At 34.7% G+C, this 18,696-nt stretch overlaps 1 protein-coding gene across 4 annotated transcripts in view; it reads right to left on the reverse strand.

Moving 5' to 3' along the window:
* REV3L (REV3 like, DNA directed polymerase zeta catalytic subunit) overlaps positions 1-18,696 on the reverse strand; it is a 175,268-nt gene that overhangs the window by 88,747 nt on the left and 67,825 nt on the right. For all 4 annotated transcript variants that reach the window (XR_005789962.1, XM_040474393.1, XM_040474394.1 and 1 more), the window contains exons 4-9: positions 17,603-17,763; positions 13,610-13,706; positions 8,769-8,863; positions 7,897-8,001; positions 6,843-6,927; positions 6,607-6,755 (exon numbers count right to left, since the gene is read on the reverse strand). Coding sequence is in view for 3 of the 4 variants with exons in the window: in XM_040474393.1 (XP_040330327.1) it covers positions 6,607-6,755; positions 6,843-6,927; positions 7,897-8,001; positions 8,769-8,863; positions 13,610-13,706; positions 17,603-17,763 (692 nt within the window). In the remaining variant the exon portion in view is untranslated. The remainder of the gene's footprint in view (positions 1-6,606; positions 6,756-6,842; positions 6,928-7,896; positions 8,002-8,768; positions 8,864-13,609; positions 13,707-17,602; positions 17,764-18,696) is intronic.

An 18,696-nucleotide genomic window follows, 5' to 3' on the forward strand; every position in this document is an offset into this window, starting at 1 on the left:
GTGATGGGTATTGAGGAGGGCACCTTTTGGGATGAGCACTGGGTGTTTATGGAAACCAATTTGACAATAAATTTCATAAAAAAAACAAAAAAAAGATATCAACCCAAACAAACAAACAAACAAACAAAAAAAAAACAAAAAAAAAAAGAAAATAAAAATTATTTTAATGTAACTATATTATCAGAGGGATAATAAAAGAGAAAAAAAAAGTGATTATTTCAAATTCAGAAAATGTGGTAAAATTTCATTTAATACCCATTCATGAGTTTTGAAAAACTAAACTTCACAGCAAAGAAAGAGGAGAGATATTAACCTAATTAAAATTATCTACCAACATCCTGTAGTAAATTTCATATTTAATGATGAAATATAGAAGCCTTTCCCTTCAAAACCAGGAAAAAGACCATTATTTCTAACTAACATTACTCTAGAGTTCTTAATGCATTAAAAAAATTTTAAGTATGAAGATGGGAAAAGAAGTAGTAAAGTTGTTATTTATACATGATGACTCTACACACAAAATATCCAATAGAAAAGACATATAAAACTATTAGCACTAGGGTGTGTTGGTGGCTCAGTCGGTTAAGCATCAGGCTCCTGATTTTGGCTCAGGTCATGATCTCATGGACCGTGCGATCCCAGGTCCGGTTCAATGCAGACAGCACGCGGAGCCTTCTTGGGATTCACTCCATCTCTGTCTCTGTCCCTCCCCTGCGTAAGTGTGTGCATGCATGCTCACTCTCTCCCTCCCTCAAAATAAAAAGAAACATTAAAAAAAACTATTCGCGGTAATAAAAGTTGCTGTATATAAGACTGACATGCAAAAGTCAGTGAAGCTCCTAAATACCAGTAATTAGAAGATGTGATTTTTGAAAGATAAACTCCTAAGTGCAACAATTAAGACACCTGGAGTATCTCTAATAAAAGATACCAAATTTTACAAAAGAAAATGGCAAAAGTCTATTAGAAGATATGAAAGAAGACCTAGTAAAATGAGAAATATATCATGTTCATAGAGGAGATGATTTGGCACACAGAAAGATTAAAAATGTTAATTAATCAGTATATAAATTCAATAAAATCCCAGAAATGAACAATCGGATACTAAAATTAATAGGGGACAGTTTTTTGTTTTTTTTTTCAAAGATCAAGAGTAGGGGCACCTGCCTGGCTCAGTCAGTGGAGTGTACTAGTCTTGATCTCAGGGTTGTGAGTTCGAGCCCCATGTTGTGTGTAGAGGTTACTTGAAATAAAAAAAATCTTAAAAAAAAAAAAAAGATCAAAAGCAGATAAGACAATTTTGAAGTTGAACAAGTTAAGGTCTGCCCTTGATATATATCAACACTTACATGTCAATAGTAATTACAGCAATGTGACATTAACATAGGGGAATGTGACTGCATGACTGAAGTCAGAGAATTCAGTGGGAATAAAATTTTTTTCAGTAAATATGTTGAAAAACTAGCTATTTATATTTAGAAAAATAGATACAATTAGAACCTTATTATATTCAAGTAAAATTTCAGATGCATTGAAGACCTAAAAGTGAAAAACCAAATTGTAAGCACACATAAGCCTTACGGATAACACTTGCATTACATCAGGGTAGCAAAGGACTTGTAAACCAGGTACAAAAACCAAACTATTAAGGAAAAAGAAGTTGTTAAATGGATATCAAAATTGAAGATGTGCAAATAAACCTAACCAAAGATGTAAAAGATCGGTATGCTGAAAACGATAGAAAACTTATGAAGGAAACTGAAGAAGACACAAAGAAATGGAAAAAGATTCCATGCTCATGGATTCAAAGAATAAACGTTAAAATGTCAATAACACCCAAACCTATCTACACATTCAATGCAATCCCAATCAAAATTGCACCAGCATTCTTCTCAAAATTAGAACAATCCTAAAATTTGTATGGAACCACAAAAGACCCCGAATAGCCAAAGTAATGTTGAAAAAGAAAACCAAAGCAGGAGGCATCACAATCTCAGACTTTAGCCTCTACTACAAAGCTGTAATCATCAAGACAGTATGGTAGTGGCAGAAAAAACAGACACGTAGACCAATGGAATACAGAACCCAGAATTGGACCCACAAATATATGGCCAACTAATCTTTGACAAAGCAGGAAAAAGTATCCAATGGAAAAAATACATTCTCTTTTTTTTTTTTAACTTTTTTTTTCAACGTTTATTTATTTTTTTGGGGACAGAGAGAGACAGAGCATGAACGGGGGAGGGGCAGAGAGAGAGGGAGACACAGAATCGGAAACAGGCTCCAGGCTCTGAGCCATCAGCCCAGAGCCTGACGCGGGGCTCGAACTCACGGACCGCGAGATCGTGACCTGGCTGAAGTCGGACGCTCAACCGACTGCGCCACCCAGGCGCCCCAAAAATACATTCTCTTTAGCAAATGATGCTGGGAGAACTGAAGAGCAACATGCAGAAGAATGAAACTAGACCACTTTTTCACCATACACAAAAATAAACTCAAAATGGATGAAAGACCTAAATGTGAGACAGGAAACCACCACAATCCTAGAGGAGAAAGCACGCAAAAACCTCTTCGACCTCAGCTGCAGCAACTTCTTAACACATCTCCGCAGGAAAGGGAAACAAAAGCAAAAATGAACTATCGGGACCTCATCAAGATAAAAAGTTTCTGCATGGCAAGGAAACAATCAGCAAAACTAAAAGGCAACCAACGGAATGGGAAAAGATATTTGCAAATGACATATCGGATAAAGTGTTAGTATCCAAAATCTATAAAGAATTTACCAGACTCAACACCTGAAAAACAAATAATCCAGTGAAGTAATGGGCAGAACACATGAATAGACACTTTTCCAAAGAAGACATCCAGATGGCTAACTGACACGTGAAAAGATGCTCAACATCACTCACCATCAGGGAAATACAAATCAAAACCACACTGAGATACCACCTCACACCAGTCAGAGTGTCTAAAATGAACAAGTCAGGAAACAACAGATGCTGGCAAGAATGTGGAGAAATGGGTACCCTCCTCTTGCACTGTTGGTTGGAATGCAAACTGGTACAGCCGCTCTGGAAAACAGTGTGGAAGTTCCTCAAAAGATTAAAAATAGAACTACCCTACAACCCAGTAATAGCACTACTAGGAATTTATCCAAAGGATACAGGAATGCTGATTCATAGGGGCACAGGTACCCCAATGTTTTCAGCAGTGCTTTCAACAAGAGCCAAATTATGGAAAGAGCCTAAATGTCCATCAGCTGATGAATGGATAAAGAAGATGTAGCTTATATATACAATGGAATACTACTTGGCAATGAGAAAGAATGAAATGCTGCCAGTTGCAGCAACGTGAATGGAACTGGAGGATATTATGCTAAGTGAAAAAAATCAGAGAAAGACAGATATCATATGTTTTCACTCATATGTGGAACTTGAGAAACTTAACAGAAGACCATAGGGGAAGAGAAGGGGAAAAAAAAATAGTTACAAACAGAGAGGGAGGGAGGCAAACGATGAGACTCTTAAATACAGAGAACAAATCTTGATGATTACAGAGAACAAACTGACTCTTAAATACAGGTTGATGGGGTTGGGGGAGAGGGGAAAATGGGTGATGGGCATTGAGGACAGCACATGTTGGGATGAGCACTAGGTACTGTATACAAGCGATGAATCACAGGAATCTACCCCCAAAACCAAGAGCACACTGTATATACACTGTATGTTAGCCAACTTGACAATAAATTATATTAAAAAATTATTTAAAAAAATAGCAAAAAAATGTCATGAGAACATAATGCACACATGGTGACTACAGTCAAAAAACAAAAAAACGAAATTGAAGACGTGCAAACACTTAAAATGAGCCACAAATATGAATAAGCAATTCTCAGATAGAAAACACAAATGCTCAAAGTTATTAGCAATCAGGACATGCAAATTAAACTAAGAAGATTCCATTTCAAAGAATCAGAATGGCAAAAAGAAAACATTTTTTAACGTTTATTTATTTTTGAGACAGAGAGAGACAGAGCATGAATGGGGGAGGGTCAGAGAGAGAGGGAGACACAGAATCCGAAACAGGCTCCAGGCTCTAAGCAGTCAGCACAGAGCCCGACACGGGGCTCGAACTCACAGACCGCGAGATCATGACCTGAGCTGAAGTCGGACGCTCAAACGACTGAGCCACCCAGGCGCCCCAAAAAATTTTAAATATAAGCTCTAGGGGTGCCTGGGTGGCTTAGTCAGTTAAGTGTCTGACTCTTGATCTTGGCTCAGGTCATGCTCTCATGGCCTGTGAGTTTGTGCTCATGGCATGGGGATTGCTTGGGATTCTCTCTCTCCTCTCTCTCTCTCTCTCTCAAAATAAATAAAAGAATTTAAATATAAGCTCTAATACATTGTGGGAATGTAAACTTAGATATAATCATTTTACAGACTAATTTTTGTAATATGGCATTACTACTATAATGATATTTTTATTGTTAACATACTTTGAAATCTGAAAAATGGAGCTCTAAAAATAACAGAGCTTATGGGTGGAAAGGTTAAGGCAAAACCAATGCAACTTTGTAACCACAGCACTAACAAATTCCAATAATTGGCACCCAAGGAGATAACTCTCATCAGCCCAGTGTGGCTAGAAGCTGTCATAGTGGATATTAAAATGCTCTGAAAATAACAGTATGGAAATGCTGGGTACATTTTTTATTAGAGTGCGGCTGGCAGATGCTAAGAAAAGCAAATGCAAGCAGAACTCTGAGCCAGTAGGCTGCCATTAAGGTGAGCTCAAGAGATCTCAGGTGTAACTTGCCATGAGTCAGAGATTGCACAATGCTGGGATGCATCTCTTAGGGAGGGGGAAGCCCTGAGTGTAGATGCTCATTTTGAATTGTAGTTTAATATAGTCAAGAGGGGTGCCTGGATGGCTCAGTCGGTTAAGTGTCTGGCTCTTGATTTTGCCTAAGGTCATGATCTAAGGGTCATGAGATTGAGCTCCATGTTGGACTCTGCGCTCTCTCCCTATCCCTCTCCTCCTCTCTCAAGAAATAAATAAAATAAAGTCTTTAAAAATATATATGGTCAAAAGAGCCTCTGCTGCTAATGAGGCAGTATAAAAGAGGCTTTTCTATTACTGCTTAAAGCTGTAATTTTACTCCTGCTACTCTGGCTCCCTTGCTTAGAAAAACTGCATATGAAACAATGTGACTATGGAATAAAACTTTGATCATTCTTTTATTTACCAACTGTGTATAAGCTAACTACATTTTTACAGAAACTCTATTAGAACATATGCTATCTAGGTAGAGTACATATACCGTAAGACCTGGCAAATTACACTTCTATATGTCTTCTATAGAGACACTCTTGCATACAGCCACAAAATGACAGAAATAACACTGTTAATAACAGTGCAAAAGTGAAAATCATCTAATAGTTGTAGAGGGCTAATAAACTTGTTTAGTCATACAAAGGAACACTAATCAGCAGCTGAAGTGAGTGAACTAGAAACATATATGAACAAAGATAGATCAAAGTTATAATATGTTGACATAAAAGATACTCAACATCATTAGTGATGAGGGAAATGATAATTAAAGCCATAATGAGATGCCATTTCACACACTAGGATGGCTATACAAAAAAAGACAAATAACAAGTGTTAGTGAGGATGCAGGATCATTGGAACCTTCACATACTGATGGAGGAAATGTAAACCAGTGTAATCAGTTTGGAAAACAGTTTTGTAGTTTATGCAAAAGTTAAATACAAGTTCACCAAATGAGCCAGCAATTCCACTACTTGGTGTCTCTCGAGAGAAATGAAAATACTACATCCACACAAACACCTACATACAAGTGTGCGTGTCAGAATTAAGAGCCAAAAAGTGAAAATAACTCAAATATCAATCAACTGATGACTGAATTAACAAAATATGGTATATCCATACAATGAAACACTATCTGGCAATAAAAAGGAACGAAATATTGATAGATACTACAATACAGATGAACCTGAAACATTAAGCTAAATGAAATAAGACACAAAAGATCACATATTGTATGATTTCATTTATATGATACACCCAGAAAAGGCAGATCTTGAGACAAGAAAGTGGATTAGAGGTTACTTGGGGTTGGAGATGAGAACAGATATGACTGCAAATGGACACAAGGAATCCTCTGAGGTGAAGCAGGTGTTCTAAAATTGAATTATGGGGATGCCTGCACAGCTCTATAAACTTCCGATAAATCAATGAATTGTACACCTTGAATGAGTGCATATTATACAAATTATACCTCAATTAATAAAAAACTATGTCGAATGAAAAAAGCAAGTTGCTTACTTTATGCCAAGTAGGACCCTATTTTATGTAAGATTTTAAATATAAAATAACAGTATATATCATGGACATACATATATAAGAAAATGTAAAATCATATATGGGAACAGTTTACACCAACTTAGAATAGTGCTTACATCTAGAGATCAAGAAAAGGTAAAGGAATGGGAGAAACTTAGCTAATTCAACCAAACAGTAATATTACTGTGCCAGATATACAGATGTCTATTATAGTATTTTCTGCATACTTGAAAACCTCACCTTTGCTCAACTCTGTATCTTTGTGGACTTCTACCAGATTAGCTGGCGTACATTGAAGAATATCAGGAGACAGAACTTCAGAGTGCAATGTTAACTCAGCAGAGAACTCCTGAGATCCATCGCTGTAGTCCACAGATCCTGATAATGTTCTGGTTAATTAAAACATATCCTTTATAACAAACTAGATAACAAAGCAATAAAATTAGTTTTGAGATCTATAATAAATAACGACTTACACAGAGAAGTCATTCTGTTTGAGAATTTCCTGAAGTCTCTTCTGAAAAATTTTTTCACTTTCTGTTGCTGGCACAAACCTGCGATCTTTGAATTTCAAAAGTGCATTAAAAAATGTAGATAACGAATGAAATATTTTCCTTTTTCTTAGAGTAGCTTTTAAAATGGTAACAATTTCTTATCTTTCTCTTGACACACATAATACCACCTAAAAGTAGTTCTATCATAACAGCAAACAAAAGAGAAATGGTGGTTAATGAAGCTATAAAATTAAGCACTTAAAGTCAGTTCAAGATTAAGTTCTATAATTATAACTTAAATCTAAAACAAAAACACTGTCCTGTACCTATAAATGTATTGCACACTCTGAACCTAGAAATTTCTACCCTATAAAATATAATAGTTCTATTTTAGAAGGCATTCAAAATTTGCCACAGCATTTTTAGTGCCCAAGACATAATAAAAATTTTAATTGGACTTCAATGTATGCTTACTGCTATATTACAAATATGTTTACCTTCTGAATTAGGTCTTTTATTCTTTTAGTTTTATTTAAAAATTTTTGTTGTGTACATGGCGTTTATGTAAGCCCTCAAATTCTTTTTGTAGAATATATAAAATGAATATTTTCTTCAAAGCTGTATAAGATGATTAAAGTGGGAGTTTATACGAACAAAATAGTGTGGTGTCTCTAAGTTGGGACCCATGATCTTCTGTGAGTATTCTGGCTCATTTGGAAATACAAAAGGCTAGAATATACTAGAAAATAAAAAAGGAGCAAAGAGGTGGGACAAGAGGTAAGGTAAAAACCAAGGACAATGAGGATGCCAATTCTTGGGCGGGCAGGGGAGGATAGAAGGAGAGAACAATGAATGACACCTGGGAGGTAAAGAATTACAGTTCAGAGCAATGACAATAGGAAAAAATATACAGAACAGAAAGGTAATTTGAAAAGTAAAATTCAATGTTAAGGTAAAAACTCAATGGCTTAAACTTTTCCATTAGAATATCTGGTGTAAAAAAAAAAATGTCACCAGAATACTATTAGGTTTATACCTTGTGATTCGGGTTGGCTAATTTGAGAAGTTTCATTTCTGTTTCTTCGCCGTTGCTTTTCATCTTCCCATATGGCCTGGAGACCAGGGTTTCCACCAATTTGAGCTATAATTACAACAATACTTCAATACGACAAGGGTCAAAGTGAAAAATACTTGCTCAAAAAAAGAAATCCAAACTTTAAAAAAATAAATACTGACTTAAAAAAAACAAAAACAACCATTTACCTGTTTTGTGTAACATAATGACCAAACTACCCAACCTACATTTATTACTCCTTTTTGTTTTCCTCCTACTGGCTCCCCAAAACCCAGCAAGTGGTGAATAAGACCAAAATATCTGATGACAGCCAATATACCTAAGAGTCCCCTCCCTTTTATATAAACTGAAAATTGTAAGTTTAAAAGGCAGAGTATATTAAATTCTTTAATGATGGCTAATGTATTTAGTGTCACACTTACTTTAGGCTTATGTCTATGCAAACATACTCACATGAATGAAAATATTAATGAAAAAATAATGACCATCTCATCAGAGGTTAAGAAATCTTCGTAACATTTTGCATCCTCCTTCTATAACATGTTACTTCTCTACTAATGTTTTCTTCCCTACTTTTTCCACTGTACTTTAGTCATTAAATTTTAAAAATAAAAACACATAGGGGCGCCTGGGTGGCTCAGTTGGTTAAGCGCCTCTTGATTTTGGCTCAGGTCATGATCTCACGGTTTGTGAGTTCGAGCTTCATGTTGGGCTCTGCACTCTGCACAGTGCACAGCCTGCTTGGGATTCTCTCTCCGCCTTTCTTCCCTCCCCCCCACCCGCAAATAAATAAATAAACTTAAAAAAAAAATACACATTAATTGTGCACGTACCTTCAATGTCTAGCCGATTTAAGATATCAGCAGCAACAGCATCCACTTCTAATTCACATGTACTCCGTGGTTCAACACCTTCCAGTATTAAAGAGCTGTATTAAAAAGATTATTAAAAAAATATAATAATTAGGGGCGCCTGGCCAGCTCAGTTGGTGGAGCATGCAACTCTTGATCTTGGCGCCTCAAGTTAGGCACAAGATTATTTAAAAAAAATAATAAAATAACAGATTAAATAAATATACATATATAATAACCACATAAGAGCAAATTTTCTGAAGACTTTGCTTATAGAACTTTCATGTTTAGTCACAATTATTCATGACCCAACTGATACTCTGTGTGTACATATAAATAAAAAACAGGAAGAGAAAAATACAAAACCTGCTCTGTTGAGATACTTTTGCAGTATATTTTACATATTTTGGTTCATTATATTTTGTATATAAAGAATGTACAATGTTTTAGCATGTGAGTCATATTCAGGGTAGAATGGGATTAGATAACAGAGGGATAACAGAGGGATACATCAAAAACCATATACATATGCAAAATCACTTGCCCAGAGGCATCTTTCTTAGCAATCACAGACAGTTGTTAAAAATGAGAACAGAGTATGCTACAAGAGGTCAGGGGAAGTGAGCATACTGAAAAGTGAGCAAACGATACTGTTCTCCTTGCCCTCAACTACTGCTGAGCTGAGGAATGCTTTAAAAGTCTCTATAACTGCAAACTGAGAAATCACAGGAGTTCAACAATGAGATCATGGCGAAGAGAAGTGGTGATACCATGAGGTCATTAATTTTTATGACAAAATGGTCATAACTGTAATAATAGTTGTAACAATAATTGTAATAATTGTATAGCTGTAATGATTGTAATAATGCAGAGGATTATTCCCCATTAATGCTGTGTGACTCAAAAGCATTTTGTTTTTCAGAGCCACAAAAAAATAAATAAATAAAATCAGGAAGACACCATATATATGTCCCTGCTTGAAGGAATGAATATACATCTAATGTGGATACCAGTTTACTCATTCCAAAATTTAGATCTTCTACTAATACAGACCCCATATGAAAAGGAGAACTTTTACTAGAAAGTGGGTGATGGCAGATTTGATTAACATTTTTATTGGAAAGATTTTTTTTTATGTTTTAAGAGAAACATATTAGCAAAACCTCATTTTCCGTTGTCTATCCTTCAAGAAATCTGACGAAACTTTAGAAATTAGTTTAACCACAGAATTGTTATAGTTCAAATAAATCTGTATATATATACATATATACATGTAGATAAAACACACACACACACACACATATCTTTTTACCATTGATACAGAAGGGACATATTAGCCAACCTATCACAATATATGCCTTTTTACTTTTAGAAAAAATAATTCTCAATGTAGCTTGTCTTTTTTATTCGTATAATTTAATGACATAAGTTTTGCCATGAATTAAAGTAGTAGATAAAATAGTTTTTAGTCAACAATTTTTTCCTTATATCAAAAAGGTTCACAATTTTTGGAAGAATTATATTGTAAATTTCAAGAGTGAATTTTCCAGGAGTAGCACATCTGTGATAAAGGAGGGGAACAATAACAGCACAAAATGCAATCTCATAGTAGAAACTTATAACCATTTCTTGCCCTTATTACAAAACTACTTTAGACATTCAGAATAGGAAGTGTTCCTAGGGAAAGGAAATAGTTTGCACAATTAAAAATGTCTCCAGTAGATAAAACACCGCAAGTAAAAATTTGAGTCAGCAAATACATATAAACAATTCATTATAGTCATGAAAAATAGATAAGTAATATGACAGTAACAATTGTGCCTCTCTGAACATTTCTGTTCCTAGCTTAACACAACAGACCTACTAATTAGAATCACTGAGGGTGGAGCTCAGACATCTACAATTTAAAACGTCTCTTTTGATCAACTGATGGGCAGTCAGGGTTGAGATTACTTCAGCATACTTGACACTTGTAGATTCAACACTCTGGCAAATGACTCTGAAGGTCCATGATATGTGGTAATTTATAATGAGTTAACAAGTAGGCTTAGTAGAACTGCTAACTCAGCACTCCCCATCTCTTATGAGTTTGCTGCTATTTGTCATAGTCCTTGTAATAATGTTTGTGAAGGAATATAAAATATTTATTAAAAAAAAAAAAAAAAGGCACCCAGCAAGATGGTGCTAGCAGCACTGGGGATAGAAATGAGACTGATAAAAATCTAAAGAGTACTGATTTATAGTAAAATTTTTTGACATTATGTTACTTGTACTTGATGAAATAATGGATTTTCATGTTTATTACAATGTAAGCATCTCCAAAATACAAAAATATGGGATAATCTGAGACAAAAATATATAGCTATACTGTATTTGTTACAGATTCTAATTCTGAATACCTTGTCTAATTTCACTAGTTTGCCTACACATATCTTTGCTAAAAAGTTGTCATTCATTAAGAGTAATAAAATAGGTCTCTTTTAAAAACATTTTAAAATGTAAACTTTTCATTATAATATATAAGGTCTCCCCAAACTTACTTCTAACCAATAAAGCTTTACTATGACCTAGCTAGAAAGATAGTTTGCTTACAAAAGATTTCAAATGCTAATAAACTCTGGTCTTATTTGATCATGCAAAAACAAGTTATTAAAAATATAGAACTCTGAAAATCAAGGGCTCTAGTGAATAGGTAAAATTTTGAGTCAAGTTCATGTGCTCCAATTTCAGAGAGATAGAGGAACTGTATCACAGGCATAAAAAAATGAAGAAAGCAAGTTGCTTGTTGATCAATTTGGAATGATTAGAACTTGAATTTGATGTGGTAATAATATTCTGTGAAAAGAAATTATGCCATTTCAATCTGATTAAAAAATACTTCTGCCGTATCTGAGAAGGAACCAAGAAGTACACATGTAAGCGTATGTGTAAGTGTGTGTGCATGTTTGTCAAAAAGTCCTGATACTTGTCACGGTCAATCAAGAGGTAGGGTGTCATTTCACTTTGAAGTCCTTGAAGTTTATTCTGGCACAATATTTCTGTCATTAAACAATGTGTTTCTATCATTATTTAATGAGATTCTTTCTTAGACGTCTTCTGTTTTTTTAATGTTTATTTTTGAGACAGAGAGAGAGCGCATGCACGCGCAGGGGAGGGGCAGAGAGAGAGGGAGACACAGAATCCGAAGCAGGCTCCAGGCTCTAAGCTGTCAGCACAGAGCCCAATGTGGGGCTTGAACTCAGGAGCCACAAGATCACGATCTAAGCTGAAGTTGGACGTTTTAACCGACTGAGCCATTAGGGTGCCCTTAATGAGATTCTTAACTTCCGTATCAGACTCTGCGCTGACAGCACAGTGCCCCACATCAGGCTGACAGCATGGAACCTGCATGGGATTCTCTCTCTGCCACTCCCCGTGTAGACTCTCTCTCAAAATAAATGAATAAACATTAAAAAAAATGGCAAACTGCTTATTCATATACAGTATGTCAACCCACTTTTTTCCATAAAAACATTTAGAAATTTGGGGGTTATTTTTTCAAAAATATTTGCTTCTTAGATTTTAAATTGTTATTTTATCATGTGATTTTTATTTGACAAGTTATAGCATATCAATTCAGAATGCATAATGAAGACATATGTTGGAAAGAAGTATAAAAATTAATACCCAATTACTTTTATTAATTAGGTAATAACTAGGTCCATTTTCATCCTATTTTCAAGGTCAGTGTTTAAAATCTGATTCCACTGAGAAATTTAACAGAAGACCATAGGGGAAGGGAAAGGGGAAAAAAAAAGTTATAGAGAGGGAGGGAGGCAAATGATAAGAGTCTTTTAAATACTGAGGGAGGAACTGAGGGTTGATGGGGGGTGGGGGAGAGGGGAAAGCTGGTGATGGGCATTGAGGAGGGCACCTGTTAGGATGAGCACTGGGTGTTGTATGGAAACCAATTTGATAATAAATTATATTTAATATAAAAAAATAAAAGTATGGGAATGCAAGCTGGTGCAGCCACTCTGGAAAACAGAATGGAGGTTCCTCAAAAAACTAAAAATAGAACTACACTACGACCCAGCAATTGCACTTCTAGGCATTTATCCACGGGATACAGGTATGCTGTTTCGAAGGGACACATGCACCCCCATGTTTATAGCAGCACTATCAACAATAGCCAAAGTGTGCAAAGAACCCAAATGTCCATCGGTGGATGAATGGATAAAGATGTGGTGTGTACACACACACACACACACACACACACAGGAGTATTACTCGGCAATCAAAAAGAACGACATCTTGCCATTTGCAACTACATGGATGGAACTAGAAGGTATTATGCTAAGTGAAATTAGTCAGAGAAAGACAAAAATCATACAACTTCACTCATATGAGGACTTTGAGACAAAACAGATGAACATAAGAGGGAAGGGAAACAAAAATAATATAAAAACAAGGAGGGAGGCAAAACAAAAGAGACTCATAAATATGGAGAACAAACTGAGGGTTATAGGAAGGGTTGTGGGAGGGGGAGATGGGCTAAATGGGTAAGGAGCACTAAGAAATCTACTGAAACCACTGTTTTACTATATGCTAACAATTTGGATGTAAGTTTAAAAAAATAAAAAAGAAAATAATAAAAAGAAAAAAACATAAAATAAAAATAAAATCTGTGATTCCATGTAACATACTAATGTTGAGATGTGCTTCTCTGACAAGCTTATAGATTAAAAAAATGAAGATTAAAATTAAATTATAATAACCACTGAGTTTTCAATACAGTAGGATATACACAAATAGGTTTTTTTCCCTTTACAACATTAACTAACCTTGGTATTTCATCTTCTTCCCACCGAAATAAAGTACCAGTAAGAGAATTTCCTGGTAGCTGATCCTTGCAAGATCCAGTTGTATGCATCGAATCACCTAGGAACAGAAAGGTAAAAGAAGATCAAGTTCTACTTTTAACTTGCATATAAATACCCTTTAAGTAAAATAATATATAAACATGACTAGTTCCTACAATTGTGTCCTTAAAATTCATACACACACAGGAACACATATGCACAGTTGAGAATAGTGGCTCTAAAGTAAAAGGGGAAGAAAGTATTTCTAATATCAATATGAAAGAGAAACAGCTACAATGCTTACATGCTAGTATGATACATTTAAATGTGCTATTGTGGTAGGATTAAAATCTCACTTTGAAAATCATGAAGAGTTAAGATTGTTTATAGACTTTAAATTCCTAGGGTATTCTGTATGAGTCTAAACTAAAATTCTAATGGAATTCAGATTCCAGATAAAATTCAAAACATACTTTAATACTAATCCCTGAACAAAGAGAAAATATGCAACACATTCCAGAAGTGATGGCAGTTAACAGTGAGTGGAAATGCAAATACAATTTGACCACCAGTAGAAGGGGAAAATGCATGTTTGCTTAGTTGTCTAAGTTTCAGGAACTGAGTCCTGGGGTCATGCTTTGAAAGTATTCTCTAAATTTTAGCAACTGTTTTGCAATCTCTTGTGGGAATTTAAATTCTAAGAGAAAGCATAAATGAGTAGCATAGAAAGAATCCTAACATTGAGAAAGACACTAAATTTGCAATTTTCTAATCCAGCTAAATTTAATACTTTTTCTTATTTGTTTAGCTTGATCACAAAATGGTGTAATTAAGACTGAGATTAGGTATTACCATCTTTGCTATTTCAGCAAAACATATGCCAAAACATGAAACTGATTCTACATATCTTCAGAAGTTTTTAAAGGCTTTGCTATTAGGTGGCTAGGGCATTAATATGAAATTACTTTGTAGAGTTGTACATTACCATAAATATTATTTTCTAATAAATTTATGTGAATAAAGAGTACAAGTTTACTGATTCAGAGTTACTGATAACATCACAAAAAATTCACATCTTACCTACACTTCTTATGCATTGTTTTAGCATATTTCCCTAAAGAACAGGGAAACTCCCTAATTTAAATATATATATTATTATAATTTTTCAACTATGGATGGTAAAAAATATAAATTGCCTCTATGTGCTCAAAATATTTAATCTATTTACTTTATATACTTCACCTTAACAACGTAGTAATTAGTACCATTTCCAGTTCATCTGACACATGATCATATAACTGAAGTACTGAGAGAAAAATTGTATATGCATATATACTATTAAAATTTCTACATCTTTTTCACTTTTGAATTTACTCCATTTTCAAAAGTAAGACTACATTATGTACTAGTATAACTTGTCTTATAAGATAAAAATGTTGAGTTATGCATATATACATGTAACATGTAGGAATTAAGTTTTAATAAGAAGTTTACTGCCAGTTTAATGGTGTCTGAGAAACATGAAATACAAAAAGTGATTCACTTATTCTTCCCGTGATTTCACTATAATCTTTTATACAAAACAAGCAAAATAAAGCAAACAAAAACCTGAGGGCTATTTAGTATAATGAATTAAGATATAAATTTTATTTAATCATACTCACAGCAATTTTCCTTTTAATTTCCCCCAACTAAATTTCATGTATTTCTGCGTTGTAAAAATTTTCCATATTTTGAAAAAAATTCCTTCCAATTAACATTCTAATACTCATCTAACTTCAGTAACTGAAATAAATGTCTTACATATATTTGAGAATTCAAATTTTTCTCCCACTTTTTACCTACTGGAAACAAACTTTTATGAAAATTACTTCCTTTTCCTATAAATGCCTACTGTTCATGGTCTATAGTCTTTTCCAATCCTCAATCCTACTTGAACTCTCATCTATATTTGATACTGATAACCAACCTGTTATATTCTTTTTTTCTCCCATTAACCTTTTTATTTTGGAATAATTTTACATTTACAGAAAAATTGCAAGGATAGTATGAGTTTCCATACATTGCTTACCAGGTCTCTCCTACTGTTAGCATTTTACATTACCACAGTACCTATATCAAAATAAAGAAACTGACACCGGTACGTTAATATTTAACTAGACATTATATCTGACTTTCACCAGTTTTTCCACTGTTGTCTGCTTTGCAATCTAGGACACCACATTGCATTTAGTTATCATGTCTCCCTAGATCTCCTCTGGTCTATTTCTCAGTCTTTCCTTGTTTTTCATGGCCTTGACAGGTAACCTGTAGAACGTCTCCCTCACTCCCATCTGAGTTTGTCTGATGTTTTCCTCATCATTAGACTGTGGTCATGGGTTTTTGAAAGAATATCACAGAGATGAAGTGTCCTCCTCATCACCTCATCTGAGGGGTACACAATATATAGGACACCACTGGGGATGTTAACTTCAACATTTGGTTAAGGAAGGTATAGTTCTATGGGTTTGATAAATATATAGACCCATGCCAGTCTATATTCCTTCCTTCACCCTAAAAGTTCCTCTGTACATTTGCTCTGTAGTTAATACTCCCTTCTCCTCCAATCCCTGGAAACCATTAATATGCTTTCCATTTCTATCATTTTGTCTTTTCCAGAATGTTGTATGAATGGAATCATACAATTAGTAGCCCTTTGTGTCAGGCTTCTTTCACTTAGTAAAATGCATTAAAGACTCACCAATGTTGTGTGAATCAATAGCTTGATGCTTTTTATTGATAAATAGTATTCCACAGTATGGTTACATCACAGTTTATCCACTGCCCACAGTTTATCCACTGTCCACAACAAAGTGGACGTCTTGGTTACTTTAGACCTTTAGCAATTATGAATAAAGCTGCTATAAACATTTGCATACAGGTTCTTGGGCAGATACAACTTTTAAATCACTTGGATAAATGAGAAGGAATGTTTATGTTATGTTTATAATGTTATGTTTAATAGGTCTATGTTTAACACTGTAAGAAACTGCCAAACTGTATTCCAAAGTGGTTGCACTATTTTGCATTCCCACCAGGCAAAGAATGAGAGTTGCTCTCCTTCCACGTCCTTACCAGCATGTATTGCTAGTTTTTAGATTTTAGCCATTCTAATAGGTATGTAGTGGAAGCTCTTTGTGGTGTCAATTTGCATTTCCCTAATGATACATAATGTTAACAATCATCTTTTCATGTGTTTGCCATCCTTACATCTTTTTTGCTAAAGTATCTGTCCAGGTCTTTTGGCCATTTTTAAATTAAATTAAATTAAATTAATTTTAGAGAGAGAAGGAGAGGGGGCAGTTGGGGAGGGACGGGGGGGGGGGGGAATGAGAGAGAGCACGAGAGAGAGAGACTATCTTAAGCAGGCTCCAAGTTGAGCATGGAGCCTGACATGGAGCTCAATTCCACGACACTGGGATCATGACCTGAGCTGAAATCAAGAGTTGGATGCTCAACTGACTGAGCCACCCAAGCGCCCCTTGGCCATTTTTAATTGGGTTTTTGCTTTCTTACTATTAAGAAAGAGTTCTTTGTATGTTCTAGATACATGTAATTTATCAGATATGTAATCTAAAAATGTTTTTTCCCAGTAAAACATAGTAGTAAAGACTACAGGGTTTCTTTTAGAGGTGCTGGAAATGTTCTAAATTTCATTGTGGTGATGGTTGTACAACTGTGTGAACATACTAAGCCAATGAATTGTCCATTTTCAATGAGTGAGATGTATGGTATGTGAATTCTACTTCAATCAATTACCAAAAAATTTTCTTTTGAGATTCCTTTTCCTGATAAAACCTAATACCATTCTGCATATTTCTTTTTTATTCTTTATCCACCCAGTAGTTATTTTCTAAGTATATGTTATTTTATAAATCATTAATTACATTAACACTTGTCTCAAACTTTAATTTGAACTTGAGAAATTAACCTTACTTTTCCTTCTTGCTTTTCGGAACTTGACAGCAGCCAGATTTATTAAATTCATTCCATAGAGATTGTAGTCAATGAACAGCTGTAGGAGGTAGGGAATATGCGCTTCATGAGGCTGGTAAAATTTATTCATTATGGCTCCACTTTGCAAAAGTTCACATATCCTAAGTTAGAAAAAAAAAAGTTGTATTCTAAAATTATGGTTCCTAAAATGTTAAGTGCAACAATAATTACACTACTATAGAGAGTGAAACACATTAGCACACAAATTTTTTATTTAAATTTTACTGGAAATTTATATTTTGTTAGAAATGACAAGTTTGTCAAGTTTTAAAGTCAGCTGCACACTCTGAAAGAACATGATAAAAATCTTGGATGAAGAATATTTTGACTTCCAAAACCAACTTAATACTAACTATATTAAAAAACCAAAATGTCAGAAGTTTTTAAAATATGAGCTTTTCCTTTTAAAAACTGAGAAAAGAATTGAAGTACATGAAACATTCAGAAGGGATATTAATAAGATAAAGGTATAAAGGTTATTTCTGAAAAGGCTTCCTGAAGTCTCTGAGCAAGAGACTAATGAATTAAAGATACTTCTGTGAAGAAAGGGAAGAGTATTTCACACAAATTAAATTACACATGTAAAGGGTCATAAGAAAATGTGGCTTATTTGAGAACTGAAACCACTGAGTGTGGCTTACTGACAAAAGCTGTGGTGAGTGTGTCTATGGAGGGGATGGCCTAGAGAGGTAATGAACAGTCAGATCATGCACAGCCTACTAAGGCATCTCAAGAAATAGCAGAATTTGCCTCCGAAGAGTGAAAAAGAGAAATGACCAAGTTACCTAGAGAACGCACAGTCCTAAAGATACAAGTGAGAAGGCTACTGTGGAAAACTAAAATGATGGTGGCTTTAACAAAGATCAGGGCAATGTGTTGATTCAGGATACATACAAAGAATAAAATGGTCAAGCCTTGATGACTGACTAGATGTGGAGGGTGTGGCAGAATAGAGGAGCTGAAGATGATGCCTTGATTTCTTGGTGGTGCCACATTTATTGGAAGAGAAAGGACTGGAAGGAAACATGTTTCTT

Source organism: Herpailurus yagouaroundi, unplaced genomic scaffold (genome assembly GCF_014898765.1).
Source record: "Herpailurus yagouaroundi ecotype Mexico unplaced genomic scaffold, PumYag 139, whole genome shotgun sequence".
Taxonomy (NCBI): domain Eukaryota; kingdom Metazoa; phylum Chordata; class Mammalia; order Carnivora; family Felidae; genus Herpailurus; species Herpailurus yagouaroundi.